Source organism: Eumetopias jubatus, unplaced genomic scaffold (genome assembly GCF_037043125.1).
Source record: "Eumetopias jubatus isolate StellerSeaLion01/CBP00866 unplaced genomic scaffold, mEumJub1_p1.0 scaffold_12, whole genome shotgun sequence".
Taxonomy (NCBI): domain Eukaryota; kingdom Metazoa; phylum Chordata; class Mammalia; order Carnivora; family Otariidae; genus Eumetopias; species Eumetopias jubatus.
In genome coordinates, this window is record NW_028274818.1 from 573996 (window position 1) to 597983 (window position 23988).

At 46.1% G+C, this 23988-nt stretch overlaps 1 protein-coding gene and 1 non-coding gene across 14 annotated transcripts in view; both read left to right on the top strand.

The window, feature by feature from the left end:
* Positions 1–23988, top strand: part of UBAP2L (ubiquitin associated protein 2 like) — a 40831-nt gene that overhangs the window by 16172 nt on the left and 671 nt on the right. For 3 of the 13 annotated variants that reach the window (XM_028090068.2, XM_028090067.2, XM_028090071.2), the window contains 19 exons: positions 429–481; positions 2077–2162; positions 4476–4647; positions 7911–8109; positions 8711–8988; positions 9151–9323; positions 10260–10449; positions 11167–11221; positions 11625–11799; positions 12126–12198; positions 13120–13315; positions 13395–13483; positions 14678–14731; positions 15546–15627; positions 16325–16542; positions 17021–17126; positions 21724–21791; positions 22538–22735; positions 23145–23713. In XM_028090068.2, coding sequence (XP_027945869.1) covers positions 429–481; positions 2077–2162; positions 4476–4647; positions 7911–8109; positions 8711–8988; positions 9151–9323; positions 10260–10449; positions 11167–11221; positions 11625–11799; positions 12126–12198; positions 13120–13315; positions 13395–13483; positions 14678–14731; positions 15546–15627; positions 16325–16542; positions 17021–17126; positions 21724–21791; positions 22538–22735; positions 23145–23687 — 3008 coding nt within the window. In that variant the 3' untranslated portion in view covers positions 23688–23713. Of the gene's footprint in view, positions 1–428; positions 482–2076; positions 2163–4475; positions 4648–7910; positions 8110–8710; positions 8989–9150; positions 9324–10259; positions 10450–11166; positions 11222–11624; positions 11800–12125; positions 12199–13119; positions 13316–13394; positions 13484–14677; positions 14732–15545; positions 15628–16324; positions 16543–17020; positions 17127–18450; positions 18851–21723; positions 21792–22537; positions 22736–23144; positions 23714–23988 lie in introns of those variants that run through there. The other 10 variants (XM_028090074.2, XM_028090077.2, XM_028090070.2 and 7 more) reach the window with 6 other exon arrangements.
* On the top strand, positions 15340–15476 carry LOC114198731 (small nucleolar RNA SNORA58). The gene has a single exon (XR_003607164.1). It is a non-coding gene; the product is annotated as a small nucleolar RNA SNORA58 (small nucleolar RNA).

Here is a 23988-nt window from a genome sequence, read left to right on the forward strand (position 1 = left end):
TGCTCTCTCCGGACTGCCCACAGTGTTGTCTCATACCAGATGAGTAGGTGTAGTTTATATTCTGGTTTAAATTGGTTGCTGCCGTTTTGCTTGAATTGACCACTAAGTCGGAGGGCTGAAGGGTTTTAAGAGTTTGCCTGGAGCCTTGGGTCTGTTGTCCCCCGGCTCCCCACTCCCACTGTCTTTGCTGTTAAAAGTGTGTAACAAAACCTGAAAGTAGGTGTGAAATCATAATCTTATTAAAACCCTGGTGTTCTGAGGTATTACTTTCTAAATAGTCTTTTTTTCCTCCTGGAGCCTAGGAATCCCTTCTGATTACTAAAATCTGGTTACACTTTTGGCTGCCAAAATGTTAATACGCTAGTGTTTTTTACACATGCCTTGTACTGGCACTTAGAATTACTTCACTGTTTTTTCTTTATTGCCAGGTGCGTGGAGGACTGCAACAGAGGAATGGGGAACTGAAGATTGGAATGAAGATGTAGGTATTCCCAGGTCATTCCTCACTAGTGCTTTCTATCCCTAAGTGGTGTTTAGGGATAGAAAATGGGTATGTTTCTACCCCTCAAAATTCACCCTTAAGATTCTGACCCAAAACTTTTACATCCAAAATAGTGTTCTGAGCCAGAACATTTCACATATGTTATATGAAGGAGACTGGGCATGAACAGGACTCTGTGGAACCAGACTATGGAAAGGGCAAGTGCACCTGTGTAAGTCCAATATCTGATTGTCGGATTTATCCCAGGAAGAGATGGTGGTTGGGTTAGGGCAGCACATGGAGTCAGACAGGTAGTGTGTTGAGTAACAGCCGCTGGTGGCGCATGACTGCCGGAGCTAGTTCTGTTATTTGGTTCACATTCAGGCATTGGTGTATGGTCCTGGAATTGGCTTAGAGGTGGGTACAAAGTGAAAGATACTGTACCACGTCCTCAAGTTTACAATCTGGTTGGTTCTGGAACCCTTTTACTTACTTGAAGCCCAACTTTGTAATTGAGACAAATACGTAGAACTGGCCGTCTTCCAGCTTGACTCCGCTTGGAAATCTTGTACATGGGTGGCACGTAAACAAGCTCTGTGAATTCACTGGTGTAGTACCTGAGTAAAAGAATTTTGCTGATTCTTGGTTACAGTCAAGCTTTTGTGAATTCTGCTTTTCATTGATGATGGATTAACTCCTGTTTTAACCTCTTTCAGTCTACTTTCCTATACTTGTATATATTCAGGCAAGACAGCTCATATGGGAAGAGGGTGACACGTCAAACTGTTTTGGTTTGCCAGACCTGAGTTTTTAAAATTTCAGATGCATCAGAGGGTGATTCTTTTCTGTTGTACCTGAGCTAGACTGCCTTGTGAATAATTTCTAAGATTTGGCTTGTCTGGTTAAGCAACTTTCAGAGAACGGTATATTTGGGGGAGTGGATTCCCTGTTTTTAGAGAAAAGATTTTAATCAAAAAGTGAAAATAAAACCAAATCAAGTTTTGAATAGTAGGGTAAGTTACTCCCTAAAATTGCTTACCTAATTTTAGGGTCTTATACTGCAAAGACTAGGTGTAATAAAATCACCATTAAGGCAAAAATTGCATATTGTTGAAATTATCCCTAAAAAGACCTTAATTCACCAGTACTTGGATCCTTACTGCTCAAAAGCTAGGAATTAATTTCTTTTATTTCTGTCTTTGTCTTGGCTGTAACCTTTCTTTCTTTGAGAGGAGCAGTGGAAGATAAAGTTTGGTTTGGGTCGAGGTGGGAGTTGGGAAATCTGATGGGAAGGTATAAAAAGGTTTTCTTTTTCTGTGTAGCATGTGTATTTAGCTTCTTGGAAGTTTGGCGTGCATATCATGTGACTCCACTATACTTTACCGGGTTTCTTGATTTTACCCTCTCTTTTGATAAAATCATTGAGCCTGTTTAGAAGGGGCATGGAGGTCAGTCCATGTAGAGTTCCTTTGGGTAGGTGGTTTTCTTTTCTGAGGGTTTTCCCTTTTCCTTGGTGTTAAATTCCCCTTACCTATGCCAGGTTTCTGACTGTAGCCCACCTAACACCAGGAGTGACTAATCCCTCTGTTTTCCAGCTGTCTGAGACCAAGATCTTCACTGCCTCTAATGTGTCTTCAGTGCCTCTGCCTGCGGAGAATGTGACAATCACTGCTGGTCAGAGGCAAGTGTGTGGTAAAGTTCAGCATCTTCTCCCAGAGGGGCCTGATGAGAGAGCTGTAAGGAGAGTGGCACTGGGCCTTTACAAGCTCCTATGGTGGTGGTAGTAATGGTAACCAGAGCATACTAGGTTCCTCTTTAGGCGATTGATAGGTCTATAGGAGTTGATCTATTGAGCGGAACTCCATATATTGCAATTTTAAAGATGATTCTCTCCAAAATAGCTTCTTGAATTACGTAGGTCCACTTAAATTAAAACTTAGCACAATATAATTTGTATTAAGGTAAAGTTAAACATGGAAGTGTTTTCACTTATTTGAGTTTGCAGGACTGTTCAGTAGCTTCTTTTCTTGCTTTATAATTAAGATTTTTGTCCAGTCAGCCTACTGAGTAAAGTGATCATTTTTACTGCAGGATCTGGCTAATGAACTTTTACGAACTTGAACCCTAGTTATTGGGTCAGTAGAGGGAGAAACACTTACCAGGAATACTTTTATCTCCGGAAATCCCCTTGGATTATTTCTAGACCTGGGTATGATAGCTGTTGACTCAGAGGTCCTGAATTGCACTAGAAATAGGATGTTAGGTCCATCACCCCCAGAGCTGATGCGTATTGTTTTTCTGACACCAGTTCTTCAGTTCTTTGACACCCAACTAGGTGTTCAGTAATTCAATTCTGACACTATCCAGTGTTAGCACAGACCCTAGTTGATGCCTTTATCCCACCAGACAGCCCTTGCTTCAGAGGTCAGCTGCAAATGGGGGCCCAGGCTATCCACACACTTCTGCCTGGCTGACTACAAATTTGGGGATTCTCACAGCCTCCTTCTTAGGTTCAGTAATCCACTAACATGACTCGCAGAACTCAGGGAAGAGGTACCTTGCCATCACTGGTTTGTTGTAACCAGCACTCAGGAACACAGCCAAATGGACAAGTTGCATACGGTGGGGCGTGGGGTCAGGCACAAAGCCCCTAAATTTCATTACTTTAATAAGCCTGATTCATTAAGCCATTGGCTATGAAAGGCAGTCCCCAGCTCCCTTTCAACCCTAAGAGTGGGTAGAGTGTGCTGGGGCTGAAAGTTCTAAATCTTTAAACCCCTTCCTGGTGTTTCTGGTGGCAGCTCCCTTCCTGAAGCTATGTGGGGCCGGGGGGAGGGGGGGCTCCCACCCTGAATAACCTCATTATCATAAACTTTGGTTGAAAGAAGCTCGTTATGGGGCAGCTGGGTGGCTCATTCGGTTAAGTGTCCACTCGATTTCGGCTTAGGTCGTGATCTCAGGGTCATGAGATGGAGCCCCATGGAGGGCTCCATGCTGGCCATGGAGTCTGCTTAAGATTCTCTCTCTCGGGGCGCCTGGGTGGCTCAGTCGGTTAAGCATCTGCCTTTGGCCCAGGTCATGATCTCTGGGTCCTGGGATTGAGCCCCGCATCAGGCTCCCTGCTGAGCAGGGAGTCTGCTTCTCTCTCTCCCTCTCCCCTCTCCACTACTCGTTCTCTCTCTCTCAAATAAATAAAATTGTAAAAAGGGTTCTCTCTCATAAAAATAAAAATAAAGGGGCTTATTACGAATAACAAAAGACATTCAGGAAATTTTAAGTGTTTTAGGAGCTCTGTGCCAAGAACTGGAGGCAAGCCAAACTTATTTATACCACAGGTAACTTTGGAAATTTTATAAAAATTGGAGGGGAGGGGCACCTGGGTGGCTCAGATGGTTAAGCATCTGCCTTCGACTCAGGTCATGATCCCAGGGTCCTGGGATCAAGCCCCACATCGGGCTCCTGGCTCAGCGAGGAGCCTGCTTCTCCCTCTCTCTCTGCCTCTCTCCCTGCTCATGCTTTCTCTCTCTCTCTCTGTATCTCTGTGTCTCAAATGAATGAATAAAATCTTTAAAAAAAATTTAAAAATTGGAGGGGAAATTCCAAAGACACTTGAAGAAGATGCCAGTGTTCTAGTATATGTTTTTACGTATTAGGTATTGGTAATGACAGGTATTCGGTATTAAAATATTGGCTAAAAAATTGTAATTTTGGCCCAAATATCAAGCTGCTCTATTAAAACTAACATATGCTATTCTCTTAAATTGATTTCACTAAATTGAAATGTTTAACATTATTATGGTTGACAACGCTATTGGAACACAGCTAGATCCTATAGTGGCTCTTATATGTCAATTATTTTGGTAAATTAAGCATTTCAGGTCTTTGTGTTATGGATGAGTGACTTCATTTTGCTGTAACCATAATTTGAGTTGGGAGTTGGGGAATGCTAGAATGTTCTGTCACTATTCATCAAGATGTTGCATCTCCCCACTAGAATTGACCTTGCTGTTTTGTTGGGGAAGACACCGTCTTCAGTGGAGAATGATTCATCTAATCTGGATCCATCTCAGGCTCCTTCTCTTGCCCAGCCTCTGGTGTTCAGTAATTCAAAGCAGAGTGCCATAACACAGCCTGCTTCCGGAAACACATTTTCTCATCACAGTATGGTAAGTAGGAATCATGGTGTCTTCTAACCACACTTTCCTGTCAACCCCAGCACATACATGCAGTACTGTCTTCTGGTGACAGTGATTTGGGGCAGGGTAGAGCATCCCCTAAGCAACCTTGGGTGTAGAGACATAGGTTTGGGTAGTAGGGGTGCTGCCAGAGGAGGACTTCGTTTTGGACACACTGAATCTTCTTCTAAAATGAGTGCACAGCACTTACTGAATAGTCACTGTGCTGAACGTTATTTGCTCTTAAAGAGAAAAAAAAATGACCTCAAATTTTAATCCTTTTTTAATCCTAATTGAACTTCGATGGGAGGTTGTAGCACTTCCCTGTTTCTTGATAGAACAGAATTGCCATATACATTTGTTTAAATCAGACATTTCTGGATTAGCCTTCCAAAAACCTGAAGTTTTCATGAAAGTTTCTACTTACTGTTACTCCTGTTCTCTGTAAGCAGGGATAAGAGTACTTGCTTTGCCTGCCTTACTGAGCTGTAGAAGGATGAAATAAGGTCGTGATTAAGGGCTATACAAATGTGGGAGCGCCAGTGGTATTGTTTAGTAACCCCTGGAGTACTTACGGCATGTGACTTACTGATTAAATTTAAAAATTTAAGGTCATTAACTATAGCAAAGAAATTTAAACTAAATGAAAATGATGAACCAATATTTTTTATTATTATTTGAGTTGTCACACAAAGGAAACTTTATTTGCAGCAAATAAGGAGATCACGGGGGGACCAATTTTTTTTTATAGCCAGCAAATCCTAAGAAGAACTACTTTTCTTTTTTTCTTTTTGCTTTTCTCTTCCTGTCTGTTTGTTTATTTTTTGGTGGAGGGTTACTATAGTTGTGAGAGGTAAGAGACCTTGTGTGTGCATATAATTTTATTTTTCCAGTAGTAGGATTATAGTAATTATTTTAAATAGAAAACTGCTGAGTTAGTTTCTAATCAGAACTGTCAGTTTTTTAACTATTGTCTAAAAATTTTTCTGTGCGTGTCAGTAGTAATTTGGTGATTGATGTTCTGCCATATATGAGAGGTGACAGGTGAGGAAAGGTGGGGAAGAAGGGACAGGGAGCAGGGTGTCGGGATTAAGAGAGAGAGAATGAAGGGCGCCTGGGTGGCTCAGTTGGCTAAGCGTCTGCCTTTGGCTCAGGTCGTGATGTCCTGGGATCGAGTCCTGAGTGGGGCTCCCTGCTCAGCGGGCAGCCTGTTTGTGCCTGCTTGTGTGCGCGCATGTGCACACATGCCCTCTCTCTTTCTCTTTCTCTCAAAAAAAAAAAAAAAAACTCTAAAAAAAAGTAAAGAGAATGAGACAAAAGTCGTAAGAAGGGGTCATAAAGTTAAGGAAATAACTGCCAACCCCTGAGATATATGGCGGGAAAATGCGGTGAAGTGCTCTGTATCTCTTTTAATTGCCTTTTTAATGTCTGGATTGTAAAGATTTACAACCAAATGCAAACTCTGGTATCAAATTTTCAGCATATTTCATTTATCTTATTCTGTTTAATGTGTCACATGATGTTAAGCTAAATGAAAATACCATTGTGTTCTTCCCATTAACTGTATTAATCCAGAATGCTATTTAATTTTTTTCCCATTAAGAGTAAATGTTAGAGGATTAATTTCCCTTAAAATTTAATAGATGTAAATAATATAGGAAGTTCCCATCATCATGTATAATATGTGGACATTATCCAACATGGTGTGCCTTTAATGTAAAGCTTTGCACTTGCAGACTATCTTATAATCATTGCTATGTTAGATCATCTCTTTTCCGCAATCTCATACTTTTAACTCAACTTCTGGTGTTTTGTTTTTGTTTGTGTAGTCTTGTGATATAGACTGACGTGGGAAAAATGTCTTACCTTGGGTTGGACAGATTGGTTTTGTATAAGAAAGCACTGTTTAGAGGTGCCTGGGTGGCCCAGTTAAGTGTCCCTCTTGGTTTTGGCTGAGGTTGTGATCTCGGGGTCGAGAGATTGAGCCCTGCATTGGGTTCTGTGCTCAGTAGGGAGTCTGCTTGGGATTCTCTCGCTCTGCACCATGCACCCTCCCCCCCCCCCAGCTCGTGCGTTCTCTCTCAAATAAATAAATCTTTAAAAACAAAATGAAACACTGCTCAGTGTTGATGAGGGAGGATGGTATGGTTGGGTAAGAACCTAAGGAAAACTAGATTTTATTTTATTTTTTTAAAGGTACAGTATCTTTTTTTTTTTTAAGATTTTTTTTATTTGAGAGAGAGAGAATGAGAGACAGAGAGCACGAGAGGGAAGAGGGTCAGAGGGAGAAGCAGACTCCCCGCCGAGCAGGGAGCCCGATGTGGGACTCGATCCCGGGACTCCAGGATCATGACCTGAGCCGAAGGCAGTCACTTAACTAACTGAGCCACCCAGGTGCCCAGGAAAACTAGATTTTAAATCTCCTTGAAGGTGTTTTGAAGTAGTCAAGGCCTCATAGTTCATCTTCTGGACAAGACTGGTCTTCTTTCCTGGCAATAGGGAATGGGGCAAATCTCCCAAAAGCATTAAGAGTAAATTTTGCTTTGTTATTTATGGTTACTGTATAGAACTTGGATACATCCAGACAAAACAAATCATGTTGACTCGTTATTTGATTGTCCAGTGCAGAAGTTTTGATAGGCCCTTAGCTTCTCTTCTTTGGCTCCTGTGCTAGTTAAGAGCAGCATTGAGGTGAAGCTCCAGTTAGTTCTTGTTACTTTTCAGCTACTTAGTGGAAGGGGCAAGGACATTAATGGCTAAAGTGAAATTTTATATTAATCTTCATATTAATTTAATAATCACGTACTGGTTGATTTAAAACTTAAAAGGGAAAAAATTCTCTCTAGTCATTAGATCTTTATCCCTGAGGAGGAAGTGATGGTATAAATTTTAATGGTTCTCATTGTTTTGAGTGCTTATTATGTGCCATGCACATATTAAATTCTTTTTTATGTACAGTATTTGTTTAATCCTCCTACAGTTTTATGCAGTACTATTTTCATTTCTATTTTCAGGTGAGGAAAATGAGGTCCAGAGAAATTACAAATAAGTTTTCTGTGATTATGTAGCCAGGATTTGAACCTAGGCAGTCTGACTCCAGAGATTGTGCTCTAAAGGACTAGACTGTGTTCTCAGTCTGGTGACTTTCTTTACTTGTCTGATCTCTACTGGCTCTCACTGTAGACAAGTGTCTTTCTGAGTAGTGAACACATTTGCTTGCTGTAGATTTCTCTCATCTCTGTGTTGATCTACAGGTGAGCATGTTAGGGAAAGGATTTGGTGATGTCGGCGAAGCCAAAGGTGGCAGCACCACAGGCTCACAGTTCTTGGAGCAGTTCAAGACTGCTCAGGCCCTGGCCCAGTTGGCGGCACAGCATTCTCAGTCTGGAACCACCACCACCTCTTCTTGGGACATGGGCTCCGCCTCACAATCCCCATCGCTGGTGCAGTACGGTGAGAAGGATGGAAAGTGACTTGAATTCTATAAGCATTGAAGCATTAATGCCAGAAGCTGGCAGGAATTGAGGGTGGAGAATATGTCTTGAAGTCAGGAGAAGGGCAGCCAGCTGGCTAGTATCCCATACTGATTTTCCCCTAGTCAGATGGGCTGAGTTCAGAAAGCTAGGGAATAGTGAAAAGTTGAGGCTCAGTATCTCTTTATCAGAATTAGACACATTTATAGTTGCAGTCTTCAATTGACCTGGGTGTTTTTGGATTCTCCCTAGATTGGTTTTTAGTGTTTGAGAACAACACGTTGCCTTTGAGAAGTTTCACGGACTTGGCCATTTTAGGATCCTACACTTTAAATATGGACAGTTCCTAGATTCCTGTCTTACCCAGGCAGGGTAATAGTGCTGACTTGATTAGGCTGTACTTAGAACAGGTATGATTCAGTGATCACCACTTTTAGAAATGATTGTAAGCCCTAAAAGCCTTTTTATATGAGGTACTGAATCTTGAGGGCCTTGTTTTGTGGCTCTAGAGTAGGAAAATAGCATTTTATTGAGGTTTATCAGCATCTTTGGTCTCATACATATTGGGTTTTTTCATGCAGATTTGAAGAACCCAAATGATTCAGCAGTACACAGCCCCTTTACTAAACGCCAGGCATTCACCCCATCATCAACCATGATGGAGGTGTTCCTTCAGGAGAAGCCACCTGCAGTGGTTACCTCCACAGCCGCACCTCCACCCCCCTCTTCTCCTCTGCCAAGCAAATCCACCTCGGCCCCACAGATGTCTCCCGGGTCTTCAGACAACCAGTCCTCTAGCCCTCAGCCGGCTCAGCAAAAATTGAAACAACAGAAGAAAAAGGCCTCCTTGACTTCAAAGGTACCTGAACTTTGAGATGGGTGTCGTCTTAGGGCAAAAGGGGTGTGGGATTTGGGAATTGAGATTGTAGGGGGATAGTCTGCAAATTTGAAGCAGAGGGTTTTGTTGTTGTTGTTAGTCTTACAGTAAGGTTGTAATAAAACTGTTACCTTCTCTTTACAGATTCCTGCTCTGGCTGTGGAGATGCCTGGCTCAGCAGATATCTCAGGGCTAAACCTGCAGTTTGGGGCATTGCAGTTTGGGTCAGAGCCCGTCCTTTCTGATTATGAGTCCACCCCCACCACGAGCGCCTCTTCAAGCCAGGCTCCAAGTAGCCTCTATACCAGCACGGCCAGGTAGAGGAGACCTCAATCATAAGACTTTTTTTATTGGGCTTTTACTACTTTTTCTGAGTCTCTTGCTGATTTCTATAATTCCGAAGAGGCTGAGCCTCTGACTGAATGAAGGAAAAGTACCCGATTGTAGCATTTTCTTAAGCATTTCAAAATACTGTTAAACTAGGATTATCTGTAATTCTAAACAGGTGGAGATAAGCCTCTTGGGTACTTTTAGAGTGAGAGGACTTTGGCATCTGGCTAACAATGCCTCTGACACATTTGGTCCTTTGGTGTGGGCCTTATGCCTATGAAGGGTATAACTCTGGTCTCCTAGAAAAGATGTAGCATTGATATATCACACAAGTTAAACAACCTTTTCTACCTCCTCTGATAACTATCTGGGAGGGCCAGCATAAGCAATAGAAAGTCCTGGAGGAATTTCTGGGACTAGGCTATTTTCCTCAGTCGTTCAAATTTAAAAATATAGATGTTAGGCACTAGCCTAATCTGTTGAATCATAATTGCCATTAATGCATGTGAATATTTTAAAAGTTTTCAGGAGAGTTTTATCAGTAACCTTATATCTAATAGGGTTTCTGAGAGAGCCAGGAGCTCAGAATTCCTAACGAATATGAGCAAAAGATGACTTTCCTTGTGCTTAGGGTTCATGGTAAGATGTATCAGAGGGATCAGGAGTGGTTTATCCTTTCTGCTTTTGCCTCTTTTTCTTAAAACAGCAGAATGTAGGGTAGCTGTTTTAGTTTAGACCCCTGGCTCTACAGGATGTGGAAATACCTATTGTTGTCAGGAGAAAATTGTTTTTTATTTGTTGCTGGAAGTTTTCTTTTTGATTGTAATCGAATTACTGTAGTAGAAGATCTCCACCATTTCCTTAGTATTAGTGGATCTGTTCTGCTTTGTTTCTCTGAGATTTTCCTTCTGCATTCCCCACAGTGAATCTTCATCCACAATTTCATCTAACCAGAGTCAGGAGTCCGGTTATCAGAGCGGTCCAATTCAGTCGACAACCTATACCTCCCAAAATAATGCTCAGGGTCCTCTGTATGAACAGAGGTCCACACAGACTCGACGGTACCCCAGCTCCATCTCCTCATCACCCCAAAAGGACCTGACTCAGGCAAAGGTAGTGGCTTTACGAGTCCCTGGGTGCTGGTTAGGACAATATTGGGCAGAGTCTCTTCAGTGTTAGTGTTTTACTTCATGACAAATGGTGCTGGGATACCTCAGAAGTGCTGATTGAGAAGCTGGAAAAAGCACATATCTGTGGTTGGTGAAATTAGAAAGTTCTTTTCGGCAAGCCTGGAGATTCAGAGCCAGAAAACCTTTCTCTTTGCAGTAAAGGTTCATTCTTTGTAGTAGAATCAATGTCAAATAATTGTTTACTTTTCTGGGAAGATCTGAGTGCTAGACTTCCGGGTGTGTATCAACAGACACCTTGCTGTGTCTCGGCCTGGTGAGGGGACAGCCATGTCCCAGAAGTGCTGTGGAGTGACGGTCAGTTGCAGCCAGCACAGTGGCTGGTTTGGCTGAACTGTCGGACTTCCCCGTCCTCCCCTGGGGCCCTAGACTTAGGCCTTTCCTGTGTCTGTTCTGGGTTTGGGGTGTCTTGAACAGTTTGGGGGTTGCCTTCTGCTGCTGTTGGTCACACAGGATTGGTGTACCTTGTTATTTCCATTTTAAGTTCTTGTCGTTTTGTTTGGGTAGTCTGCGTTATGTCAATCCTTTGGTTAGCTTGCAGAATTCTCTGAAAGATTTGTTGATGGAAATTAAGCTGAGTCAGTGCTAACTTGACCAATTCACTTAATTTTGTGTTTCTTACTCCTCTCTTTTCTTGTACCAGAATGGCTTCAGCTCTGTGCAGGCCACGCAGTTACAGACCACGCAATCTGTTGAAGGTGAGTGCTCTCCAGGCCTTTTCCTCTATGTTGTGTTTTTTATCCCCTCTCAGTATTTTTTGCTTTTCTTAGATTATAGTGAGAAGAGTCCTGGCTCTTCTGGTTATAGTCTTCATTTGGTTCTGCCTTGCTATTTAGTATCAAACAAACCTAAGTTTTCAGTTTCTCTGTTTTAGAACAGGATAATACCCTTGGTTCCTTTCGTTGGATAAATGAGATCAGTGCTCTGAAATGCTTGGAATTTAAAAGAGAGGGAGGGAGGGAGAGAGGGGCTACCTAAACACACATGGTCCATTATTAAATGACTCAGCACTCTTGGCTTGGGGACTCCCATGACTGGGATTCATTTCTGTCTCTTAGACACTCCCTTTCCTCTGATGAGGAGAATTATTTATTCTTCCAGGTGCTACAGGCGCTGCAGTGAAATCTGACTCACCTTCCACCTCTGGCATCCCCCCTCTCAGCGAAACGGTGTCTGCAGCTTCCTTACTGACAACAGCCAGTCAACACTCATCCTCCTTGGGTGGTTTGAGCCACAGTGAGGAGAATCCAAATGCTACCACCACACAACACAGCAGGTGATTTGGGTCGTGGCTTAACGTTGGGGTTGGGAGGAGCAGTAACAGAGCTCTCTGTCTCCATCCTGTCCCTGCTGCCTGGCAGGGGCCACATTAGTGAGGTGGATGACCTGAAAGCTACGGGAAGTAGAAGCAGAGGAGGCCCTCCCTTCTCAGCAGCACTCTCGCTGTGCCTGCTCCCTGCCCTCGGCTGGCCACTGTGCTCCCCATGATCTCAGGTCTCCTTGGGTCCCTTGTTCCACCTCATCTCCTCATCCGTGTTCTTGACGGAAGCCCCAGGTCACATAATCGTAGCTCTGTGGCCGATGGCACCCTCTTCTTTGCAGCACGTTATCCACGCAGCAAAATACCCTTTCGTCATCCACATCTTCTGGGCGCACCTCGACATCCACTCTTTTGGTAAGTGATGCTGCAAGAGAGGAAGTGTGGTTTTCTTACATTTCTCAAGAAAGGGATTCTTGGAAGTCTCTTCAAGAGGTGGCTAAGGCAGGAGAATCCAGAAATACTACAGAGCTGTAGGCCAGGTCCCCAAACCCAGGATGTGACTCCTGAGCCTTTGTGTGACTTTTTTTTCTTCTCACATTGAAGTGGGTGGGGCTTTGTATGTTCTGATAAATGCAGTAAGAGCGTCCCTTTCTCACTGGGGTGGCTGTTCTTATTCCTTGGCCTGGGATATGCTGATCATAGGTGCTGAAAATCATCAGTGTGAGTCTGGGCATCCTATGAAGGTGGAGGCTAGATGAAAACTGTTGATCTAATCGTTGATTTCACTCTTGTGATTTAGAACAACCATTTGTGGAATTAGGCTGAGATGGTAGGGAAGACCCGTTCTGGGCAAAGGTGTCTGGTTTGCCAGAAACCAGGGGAAGATAATGAGTGCTAAGGCTTCCTTAGAAGTCTCTTTTTCCTCAGATACACTGTTTGAGGTTCAAATTCATCAGAACTTGCTGAACTAGTGAAGGAGATTGTGGGAGAGAAGACTAGGGTGTATTTCCTTCACTTAAGTCGTTCATTGGCTAGGCAGCATTGGTTTTTGGGGTGTTTGTCCCCGCTTGCTCTGTGCCTCTCTGACGGGGGATGATGTGCAGGGAGTCTGTTGTTAACCACCCCTGCCTGACGAGTCTTGGAAGATGTGTAGCTGGAGGATAATTAGTAATTTCTTCTGACCCCTTTGGCAGAGGGCAACCAGAACTCTGCCACAGCCTTTTTTTAATTGGGCGGCTGAAGTGCTCTCACCAGCAGAAGGGAGTGTGCCTTTCTCCTGACCTGTTTTGCTAATCACTCTTTCCTCCTGTCTTCCACTGTTCCCCCTTTTTTAAGCACACAAGCGTGGACAGTGAGGCGAACCTCCATTCTTCCTCCAGCACTTTCTCTACCGCGTCCAGCACGGTTTCTGCGCCTCCTCCAGTGGTCAGTGTCTCCTCCAGTCTCAACAGCGGCAGCAGCTTGGGCCTCAGCCTCAGCAGTAACTCCACCGTCACAGCCTCGACTCGGAGCTCAGTTGCTACAACTTCAGGTAGAAGGTGGCTGGCATTCTTCTGGGACAGAGGAGAGAAGTAATTGTGTGACAGGGTAAAAGTGATTTCTCTTTTTAGGAAAAGCTCCTCCCAACCTCCCTCCTGGGGTCCCGCCATTGTTGCCTAATCCGTACATTATGGCTCCAGGGCTGTTACACGCCTACCCGGTAAGTGAGATCGAAGTGCCTTCTCCAAATGATGAAGATGAGGTGGCTACTCTTTACAGGTCTGGCTTCAGGTGGAAGACTGTAATTAAAATACTGAATAAATGAGTGGCTGTCATATGTAAGCAAACAGGTTTTTAATCTTTGACTTTGGGAAGAACTAATCGTTTCTAGAGGGGGAGGACTAAACAGAGGCCATTTCTTCTACTGTGTATCTTCTCTGCGTGAAACACAAATTCTGGGCTCTGAAGCTAAAGGCCAGAGTGTCCACACCTGGAATCCCTTTCAGTTTCTCAGAGAATTATTTTCTCTGGTTGGATTGATTCCCTGTCTTGGAGGGTCTTTGCTGGCTCTGACCAGTCAGAGCAGAGTTCCCTGACCCGATATCGGACTATCTGAGAGTGGGCGATGGACATTGGTAGCTTTTTGTCCTGGTGTTTCTTCTATCAAATTCTTAGATTCGGTGTCTGTTAAGGTGAAGGGTGTTTATTTTGAAATGTTTAAAAAGATACGTGTTCTTGCTCCTCAGATAGAGTGTCTAGGTGAATATCATACAAAGGAAACATCCAGTAATGTTTTTAATTTTTTTTTTTAAGATTTTACTTATTTGAGAGACAGCATGAGCGGGAGGGGTAGAGAGAGAGAGAGAATCTTAAGCAGATTCAGCGCTGAGCACGGACCCCAACATGGGGCTCAATCTCACAACCCTGAGATCATGGCCCAACCCAAAACTGAGTCAGATGGATGCATAACTGACTGCGCCACCCAGGTGCCCCTACGCATTTTTTAACAATAAACATACCACCTTAGTACTCATACATTAGAGAAAACAAGAGTAAAATGTGAATCCTTTCTGAGATAAATCTTAAGCCATGTTTTTGAAGGGTGTGACAAAGACTGATAGAACAGAGAGTAAAGCAGGCTGTTCGTACGTGGCTCCTGTCCGTCCTGCTGTTATTGGAGCGGACGGATGCAGCCTAGTTGAATCAGGGTGGTATGTAGTTCAAGGAAAGCTTTAAGACTTTTCAGGCATCACTTAATCTCTTTGTACTTCACTTCTTTCCTCTTAAAGGAACCTGATACAAGTAATATATGTCCAGTTCTTCCTAAGAATGACTTACCATGTTTCTTAGTACCTTGGTCTGCTCCGATGGTAACCAGTATCTATTAATATTGTTACATGTTTGTATCTTCCAGCCACAAGTATATGGTTATGATGACTTACAGATGCTTCAGACAAGATTTCCCTTGGTGAGTATGTGGTGTAGAGCGTAGGAAAAGAAAGTGATCTTCACCCTACTGTTGAGGGATTATTTCAGGTGTTCAGTTGATAAGTCACAGGCTTAGCTCTTCCCCAGCCTGTACCTCCACAAAAACTGATTCTCAAGATCTCTTAGAACATAGGGACTTGGGAAGTGGTTTTAACTGAAGGTAACTTGTTTTTTGTAATTGGTTGTTGAGTTCTTTGAAATAAATTTTAACCTAATCTATAGCTCAGAGTATTTTGGAGCTCTCTGGGTGCTTTTTCCATATGTGTCAGGTGCTTTGAATTACAGAAAGGCAATCTATTTTTCTTTTAAAGATTTTATTTATTTAATTGACAGAGAGACAGCATGAGGGGGAACACAAGCAAGGGGAGTGGGGGAGGGAGAAGCAGGCTTCTGGCCGAGTAGGGAGCCCGATGCGGGGCTCGATCCCAGGACCCTGGTATCATGACCTGAGCCGAAGGCAGACGCTTAACCAACTGAGCCACCCAAGCGCCCCAAGGCAATCTATTTTTCAGTAGCAGTAAACTGTTAGGGGTATACTAAAGGTTTGAGAATGTCATTGGTTCTGATGGCCTTGATGTGTTTCCTGGTGGGCATACCCGTAGACCTTGTCTGACTGTGCTTGTGTCCAGGCAAGGGGGACAGTGTATGCGAGAGCAACTTGGAGTTCGTGCCAGCCCCAGCCGGCTGAATCAGTGGCTGGATAAATCGCAGCACTCCCAACATTGTGCTTTGCTGTTACTTCTGCTGGGGAGTGAGTGGCATTGAGTGTCTGCTGTCTGATTTCTCTCTTCTAGGATTACTACAGCATCCCATTTCCCACACCCACCACTCCGCTGACTGGGAGGGATGGTAGCCTGGCCAGCAACCCTTACTCTGGTACGGCTGGGATGGAGCCGAATGAAGGGAGAGTGTGTTGGGATTGGTGGAAGAAACCTGATTAATAGCAAGAAGGGACCCAGTTCTTACTTTAAGACCTTTGGCAGAAGGTATAGAATGGATGTGATGAATCAGGGTGGGTAGGTCTGCAGTGCTGCAGAAGATGGTTCCCTTCTCATTCCACTTTGCTGCCTCCCTGTGTTTCCAGGTGACATCTTGACTTAGTTTTCTCCGTCATTCTGCAGTGTTTGCCAGGAAGTACAGTGCTTGAACTGGCCTTCCTCTGCTCCTCTCCACTCCTGTTCCCTGCTCACAGTGGCAGTCTTAGTACCTTGCTAGGCCATGATCCTTCTTTTTATGCCTGACCTGTCGTCTTCTTTGACCTAGCTTTTTTCCTGAGCTGCTAATGTGTTTTGAGTTCAGCATGGAGTTTTCCTCGTGGAGGGGAAGCAGGGGAGGGCCAGAAGGATAGGAGTGGGCAGAGAAATCATACAGGAGCTTTGTTTTGGGGGCCTGTCTCCCACAGAATTGTACAAGCATCCGATGTTTGGCTTGACTTAGCACTGTGCTCAGCAATGCTAAATGTTGCCACAGAGAAACGTAATTCAAAGAATCGAACTCTAACAGTCTTGGATCAGGGTCTTCTGGAGTTGCGGGTGAAAGAAGCAGCTGATACATTTAGCCTCTCCTGTCATAGGTGACCTCACAAAGTTTGGCCGTGGGGATGCCTCCTCCCCGGCCCCGGCCACAACCTTGGCCCAACCCCAACAGAACCAGACTCAGACTCACCACACCACGCAGCAGACATTCCTGAACCCGGCGCTGCCTCCTGGCTACAGTTATACCAGCCTGCCATACTACACAGGGGTTCCGGGCCTCCCCAGCACCTTCCAGTATGGGCCTGCTGTGTTCCCTGTGAGTACCTGGGCTTGGTCTTTCCTTGTGGTGGTGAAGAATCCCAGCCCCCAGACACTATCCTAGTTGCCTTCAAGGCTAGATGACTTTTTAATAATGGATGAGGAGAAACAGTTCCACCTCTGGCCTATTTCTGGCCTGGCAGAGGGAGGGGGGCTGGAATTGGTGGTGTTGCGATAAAGGTTACCTGTTCTTAGAATTATCTAAAGAGGGGATAGGGGATGTGATCCCATATAGCTTTGTGCCCTAGACTGTCCTTCATTCCTTGATGGCCACCTACCTCTTTCCCTTCCTTTGAACTACCATTTCTTGATTTCACTGGTGGATTTTATAAAGCTCTGTAGAGAGCCCATTTCACTAAGCGGACTGGTCTGCCTGTCTCAGGATGGTAGCCATCTGAACACCCAACCCCTGGAGTAGGTAGGGGGAATGGTTCTCTGCTACCGTGTCACCTCACTTCTAGCCCTTTTGTCTTCAGGTGGCTCCTACCTCTTCCAAGCAGCATGGTGTGAATGTCAGTGTGAATGCATCGGCCACCCCTTTCCAACAGCCAAGTGGATATGGGTCTCACGGATACAACACTGGTAAGCTCACCTTGACCCTGGCTGTCCGTGGTTTCTACAGGATGGGACTGAATGAGTTTCAGGGAGGAAAACATGGTGCTTGAGAAAACAGGGTTGGTGAGGTGTGCCGCTAGCAGCTCCATGTAGGATTTTTCATGTGTGACTGATGTGGGTGTTTATCTGAGCAGCACCAGCAGAAGTGCTTGATGTAAGAACATGAGTCCAGCACTCATGATGGGAATGCCCTGGGGCACGTGTTGGCTGTTAGAATATGTTGGCTGGCCTAAACTTTGGGTGGGAAACAGGGCAAGGGGCCCCAAGATGTTACGGAGACTCAGTGGAGGCCAGTACTAGAATGTCCGGTACCGGTAGCACAGGCGGTGAGGTGCTTACTGAATAGCAGAGTTGGGTGGGTTTGCCTTACACTTCCTTTCTCATGCAGCCCCTTTTTGTCCCCTAGCTGGGAAACCTAGGGTGTGGAGAGAGAGGCATGGGGTATGAGTACGCGAGAGAGGGAGAGTGAGACCTTAGGATCCCTCCTTTGTATGGCTGGACTCTTGGCAAAGTCTGTTTGCATATCTGATGGCAGGAGGGAAACGTAGGAATCCTCTGAATGGGCATTGACTTAAAAGATAACCTAGTCTAGCCCTGGCTCCCATACCTGACAACATCTGCACTCTACTTTTGGAAGAGTTTCATCTCCTTTTTTCAGTGCCTTAATAGACAAATACGGGGAGGAGGTTGTTGCAGTTGCAGAGAGTTAGGGTTGAGGGTTTTTCAGAATTCCAAGCTCACTTATGCTTTCATGGTGATTTGGATGGAGCTGCATCTGTGTTCTTCACCCCTGTGTGGATTCCAGGTGGGTCGGTTGCCCAAGGTTTTCAATAATTGGGAAGCTGAGCTGAGCACAGAGGGCAATAGGTCTGAGAACTAACAAATAGGCAGAGCTTTGAACTGTGTTGGAGCAGCTTGGAGTGAGTCTGGATTTGACCTGGAGAAATCCTGAGACACCCCACTCCTTGTAGTTGCCCCTCTTACTGAGCAAGGTGCACCCTAATCCTTGGAGGGGAGGATTGTAAGCTTCCTGACTTGGAGTGGCCCCATTCTGATTAGATTTAAGTTTTAGCTGGACCAGATTAAAGAATTTTAAGAGGTAGGTGATAATATAAAAGAATGGCATACGTTATTCTGGAAATCCTAGTTTCTTATTCCCCTTAAGATTTCAGAAACCTGCTATAACAGTCTTTTGAGCACCCCCAGTTCCCAACCCCACAGAGGGCTCTTGTCATCCCATTCCTCATCAACCTCTAAATTCATTTATTTTTATGTATTTGATTCCTTTTAGGAAGAAAATATCCACCCCCTTACAAGCATTTCTGGACGGCAGAGAGCTAATTTGGCCCAAGGCTGGGGGCTGTGTTTTGTGTGTGTGTATAAATTTGCACTGAAGTCTTGTTTCAGAAACCAGACCACTGAGGAGAGCCTGCTGAGCTGAGGCCATGGCCTGCGTGGCTTGGGGAAATGAGTTGGTGGATACCTTCTGGGCTTTGAACTTGCCCTTCCCCCATTTCCCTCTCCCCCATGTGTCTGACCCTGTCTTACCCATTTCGAGTTCCAGCGGTGCAGCACCTCCGAAGCATCAATGCACACACCTGCTGTTGCTTTTGATTTCTGGAAGGCATGTAGTTTCAACTTGTAACAAAATATTTGTAGTCTTCAATAAACTGTGGTATTTCTTTAGCTAACTCTGGCGTTCTTTCCGTGCATGTCTGTCTGGACACTAGGAGCCAATGTTGTGCCGTGGATGACGGGTGGAGGGGGGCCTTTTCAACCAAACCCCAGCACAGCCAAAGAACTAAGAACTGTTACCCTCTCGTCATGGTGATTGTGTTAAGGTGGGAGAGGGGAAGCAGCCTCAGTTTCCAGCCCTTTGATTGATTGGTAAAGAAAGTGATTTTGTAGAAAATCCCTGATTCTCCATGCTTATGACAGCTCTTTTCCACTTAGGTCTTCCCCTTGCCTCTGACGTAAGCAGAGGGAAAGGCCTGAAACAGCTTGGTCCTGTCACGTGAAAGGCAGACGAGGTGGCGTTCGGAGCTGGTTTAGGGAAGTGGCTTCCAAGGCCTCAGGCCAGGTGGCCAGTTGAGATCTGTTAAAGTCTTTCTTGACTCCAGCTGTGGAAACTGCTAGCCTGCAACAGTGTTCTTATTCTTCGGCCCTCCATACGCTTCTCAGGGATTCAGGGATTGTGGATTATTCGTTGTTTTGCACTTGCGGGTGTAGCTAAGGCTGTGTGGGAGAGGTTTGCTTACACTTCTCCCTGACTATGGAAATTCTTATCCCCACTCAATCCAAGTGCTAGTACACCATCGCCCCTTGGTTTACAGAGTTAACTTGTATGATGAGAACACCATCCTTGGTTAATTGGAAACCCAGATAGTCCACTTCCTTTGTACTTGTTCCCAGCCCCCGAGTAATTTTTTCCTGTGAGTGTGACCAGCTTCCCCAGGGGCTGCCATGCTGGAAGCTGTTGGTTCTTGTTTGTCCTCCATGCTGTCCACATCAGGTCAGTGTGCTTGTCACTGCTTGGGAGTGGGGGACAGACGGGGCGTTGACTGTTGGAAGGAAAGGAAGCAAGAGAACTCTAGACTGAGGAGCTTTCTCGTAACTGGTGAAGGGTAAGTGGGGAAGCCAGCACCCGCTACGTCTAGTGCTCGCACTCTGTCTGTTAGGGCTGCTCCAGTGATCGCTTGTCCTCCATCCCCAGCCGTTCAACCAATACCCAGACTAAGGCCTCAGGACTAGAAGCTAGATTTTAGCTAGTCCAGCCTCTGGAAAGAGTGAGACCAGGTTGGGGGGAGGGGGGCTGGCAATCTAAAACTAAATTCTTCCCAGTTAGCTGTTCTCTCATCCAGCATGGGGTAACCCTGGGTGTCTGCAAGTGTTTGAACCTTTTCAGTAAAGATCAGTCATTGTCTCTGATTTCCCTCAAAAATGTTTGTACCCTTTCTGTCCCACCTCACTCTCAGCCCTTCCACACAAACCTCCTTGGTGGCTTAGCCTTTTCCGGTAATGAAGTGTTCTTAAGGTTATGTCCATTACCCGTGAGGTGCATAAGGGCATGTGGGGTTTGAAGAGGGAGGGGGTCAAACTACCCCCTTTGTCCCTGTATCGTCCCTTTCTTTTACTTCAGTGCCTATGAAGTGTAGAGCTGCTGCTTTGGAGATGGGGCAGTGTTTTCTCATGCTCGGTTTCTGTAGTTCTGTTCTTTTTCTTGGCTCCTCCATGGAACCATCTGGACTCTGTGCTATGGGAGGGCTTTCCAGGTTAAGGTGCCACTTGTATTAGGAAGATCCTGCAGTAGCTCTCCAAGAAGGGTTTAACTTTTGAGGGCTGCCTTTGTCCTAGGCATTGGGAGGATTGGGGTTCTGGAGTTTGAAGGGGGAATTGCTCTTGGGTTTGGGAGGAATTTGTGATTTGGTCACTTCAGCACAGTGCTTCTAAAAAAACTCTTCCATCAAAGTGCCCCTAACAGCGGGAGAGAAGGAGCCAAGGACACAGGCTGAAATGCAGTTTTTCTGAAGTTTCATTTTATCTCATGTGATGAGATCGAATGTATCTTTAAAAGTGTGCTTTAAATTTGAGTTATTTTCCTTCAAATCTTGGCATAAGATTTCTCTAGTAAGATGCTAGATTATTTTATCTGATGGCTTTTTCCTGTCTCCCTGACCCATGGCTCCATAACAGAGGGCACAGTGTGTGTATTTCAGTGTCGAGAGTAGAAATTAAAATGAGGAGTGGTACTGCTCTGGTTTCCTTGAAGTGGTGGTGGTTGTAGGGAGTTTTTCGCCAGGAAACACGCAAGTTATTGGGAGTATGGATCAGAGCCTCTGTCTCACAGAGAAGCTCAAGTTGTAAATGATGAGGACGTCAGATTTTGTATTCCGCGTAGACCGTAGGAGATAATAGTCTACCCCACTGCCTTCCTAACCCCTGTCCCTTCCCCATGTTTAGGCTTATATTACTTAGCTGGAAATGCACCTTTGTGTCAGCTCGTTAAGTCATAAGTACCTAGCCTAGAAGAGCCAGGACTGGAGAAGCCAGGGGAGCTGAGACTCCGAGAATGGACCGTGCTCTTGGGGTTGGACTGGACTGCTCCTCGAGCTCTTACCTTATGCTGTGAAAGCATGGATCCTGAGCCCAAAAGTGTCTCTTCGTGAACAGAAAGAGCCCAGACTACTTGTCTTCAGGAGCAGGACTGAGTGGAGTCTGGGTGGGTTGATTTAAAACGGACATTAAAAGTTTAATACATTTCTTTTGGGCTTTGGTACAAAAGTATTTTGAAAACTATATGCTAGTGGGGTTTCGCTATATCCCCTTGCCCCACAAAAAGCAACTCACCTCGCTTTCTCACACACATACTCAGTACATACCTGGAAAGGGCAAGAGATTTGGGTCATGAGCTCTCATCTCTCAGGACTGACCTCTGAGATGGAAAAGCAGACCAGCATTCCCTTGCAGTGCGATAGCTAGAAAGGCTGCACACACCATCTCTTCGCCGGGAGAGGGGCCAGCAGCTAGCTGAGCTAATCCTCCTGTCTGTTTCCTCCTCCCCCAGGTGTATCAGTCACCTCCAGTAACACGGGCGTGCCAGATATCTCGGGTTCTGTGTACTCCAAAACCCAGGTAGGTGCCCAGCTCTGGAGAGAAGTGGAAAGAGACGGACAGAGAGAGAGGTGGCGTGGCAGTGTCAAGTTCAGTGAGCAAGCACGACCCTGAGAAGTGTCAGGGAACCCACCCTAGATGAATGGCCTCTAGATTGCAGTTTCTCAAAGAAGTGTAAATCCCGCCCTCTGAGAAAAAGCAAGAGAAGTGTGACAGGAAGGTGAGGCGTGGCAGGTCGCTGTGACATGTGTGGGACTCACTGTACTACTGTCCTTTCTTCACCCACTGCCAGCCTTTTGCAACTTTCCAAGGGAACAAGTGTGGAATGAAGGGAAACTGGTTCGTTGGTTCTTTGTGAAAACAAGGAGTGGGTGTTGTTAAGTTTGATACATGAAGTATTACAGGAGTTATGGTGGAGCACCTCATGGCCGAGACCTTGCCACCGACGGGCCCAGCTGCAGGGTGGGGGTGACGGTAGAGTCCCGAGCGCTCACAGCCCGCCCTCTCCTGTGGTCCTGACCGCTGGAAGTCAGTAGCACCCCCGTGTTGTTATGTGTGAGAAAACGGGAGTCAGGGAGGGAGTCCTTCTCTCAGGTTCACACAGCTCTTCAGGAGCAGAGCGGAGACAGACCCAAGCACCTGGCTCCAGGTGCAGTGCTCCTCCTCTGATGAGGACTGTTCTCCGTGGGTGCGGGGCTTGGGCCCAGAAACTCCAGGGATTGGTTTGCTGACCCCTTTTACTGTCTCTCCTCCATCCCGCTGGATAGCAGTCCTTTGAGAAACAAGGTTTTCATTCCGGTACTCCTGCTGCCTCCTTCAACTTGCCTTCAGCCCTAGGAAGTGGGGGGCCCATCAATCCGGCCACAGCTGCTGCCTACCCACCTGCCCCCTTTATGCACATTCTGACCCCCCATCAGCAGCCGCACTCCCAGATCCTCCACCATCACCTGCAGCAGGACGGCCAGGTAACAGCCCTCCCCCTCTGCTTCCCCTTCCTCTTCCTTCCTGTCCCTCAAAACTGCCCCCTTTCCTCTTCTTACCCTTTCCTCACCACCACCTTCACCCACCCCTCCCAGCGCCAGCCATGGGCACACAGCACACACAGACACAAGCGCACATAGCACAAGCCGCCGGCAAGAGGAGACGTCCGAGGAGGGGCCAGGCCCAGAGCTCCTCTGCTCCGCTCCTTTGGTACCTTTCTCCTCCACCTCCAGTAGCACAGCTGCCCTCGCCCCATCAGACCTGGGTCACACCTACCCTCCGACCTCTCCCAGCCTCCCCCCTTCCCTGACATCGTAGCTTTCCCTGCTAATGGTGGAGTTCTCTTGTCAAAGTTTGTCCCTTTATTTTCCATATATCCTGGTTCTGCCTCAGCTACCATATTTGCAGATGATTCTCTGTTGCCAGCGCCAGCAGGAGGAGCAGGTAATGAAACTGAATGATGATGTGCTTGAACCCAGTCCTTTCCAGCCCCCAGTTCACCTCCACAGCCTCAGGGAACCTGAAAAGGCTGCGCAGTCCCAGAGCAGGACACACGAACACGGACACCTTGCTGAGCTCTCTGGCCTCCCGTCCCCCTCTCTTGCCCTCCCCTCCCCGGCGCCCTCTCTGTTCTCTCTGCCCTCTTCCCTGACTCTGGAAACACTCGGTCACCGGAATGGAAGGCACCCCTGGGGCAGCACCTGGAGCCCGGGGCCTCAGACCGGCTCTCCTACCTTGCCTGCAGGGGGCTCCCAGCTGTGCTGTGTGGTAGGGGTGGGGCGCTGTGGGTGGACAAGTGACCTCTCCTCCATCACAGGTGGCTGGGGGGCTGGGCCAGGGGCTTCCCAGATTGAGGTATTCATGGCATCAGTGAAAATGAAACCACCCTGTGATCACTCCTCTCCAAGAGGCCACAATTCTCTCCAGAGAGAGTAGCCTTTTCTCAGCAGTGTCGGCGGGGGTGGGGGGGGGGAGAAGGTGGAATTGAAAGTGGGTAGAACTCATTCACGGTCTTACCTTCCAAAGGTATCCTGCCATCTTTACATTGCTACCCTGTTTAAAGGCTGAAAGGGCTTTTCTACCTGTTACAGGTGCTCTAGCAGCTATGTAAACCAAATTTCCTGTGGTTGGGAAGTAAACTTGAGAGTCGTTCCTAAACAAGGGGAATGGGAGAGCAAGACAGTTTCCCGATCTCCACCTGAAGATGTCCCCGGTTTGTCCCACTAACTAGACACCT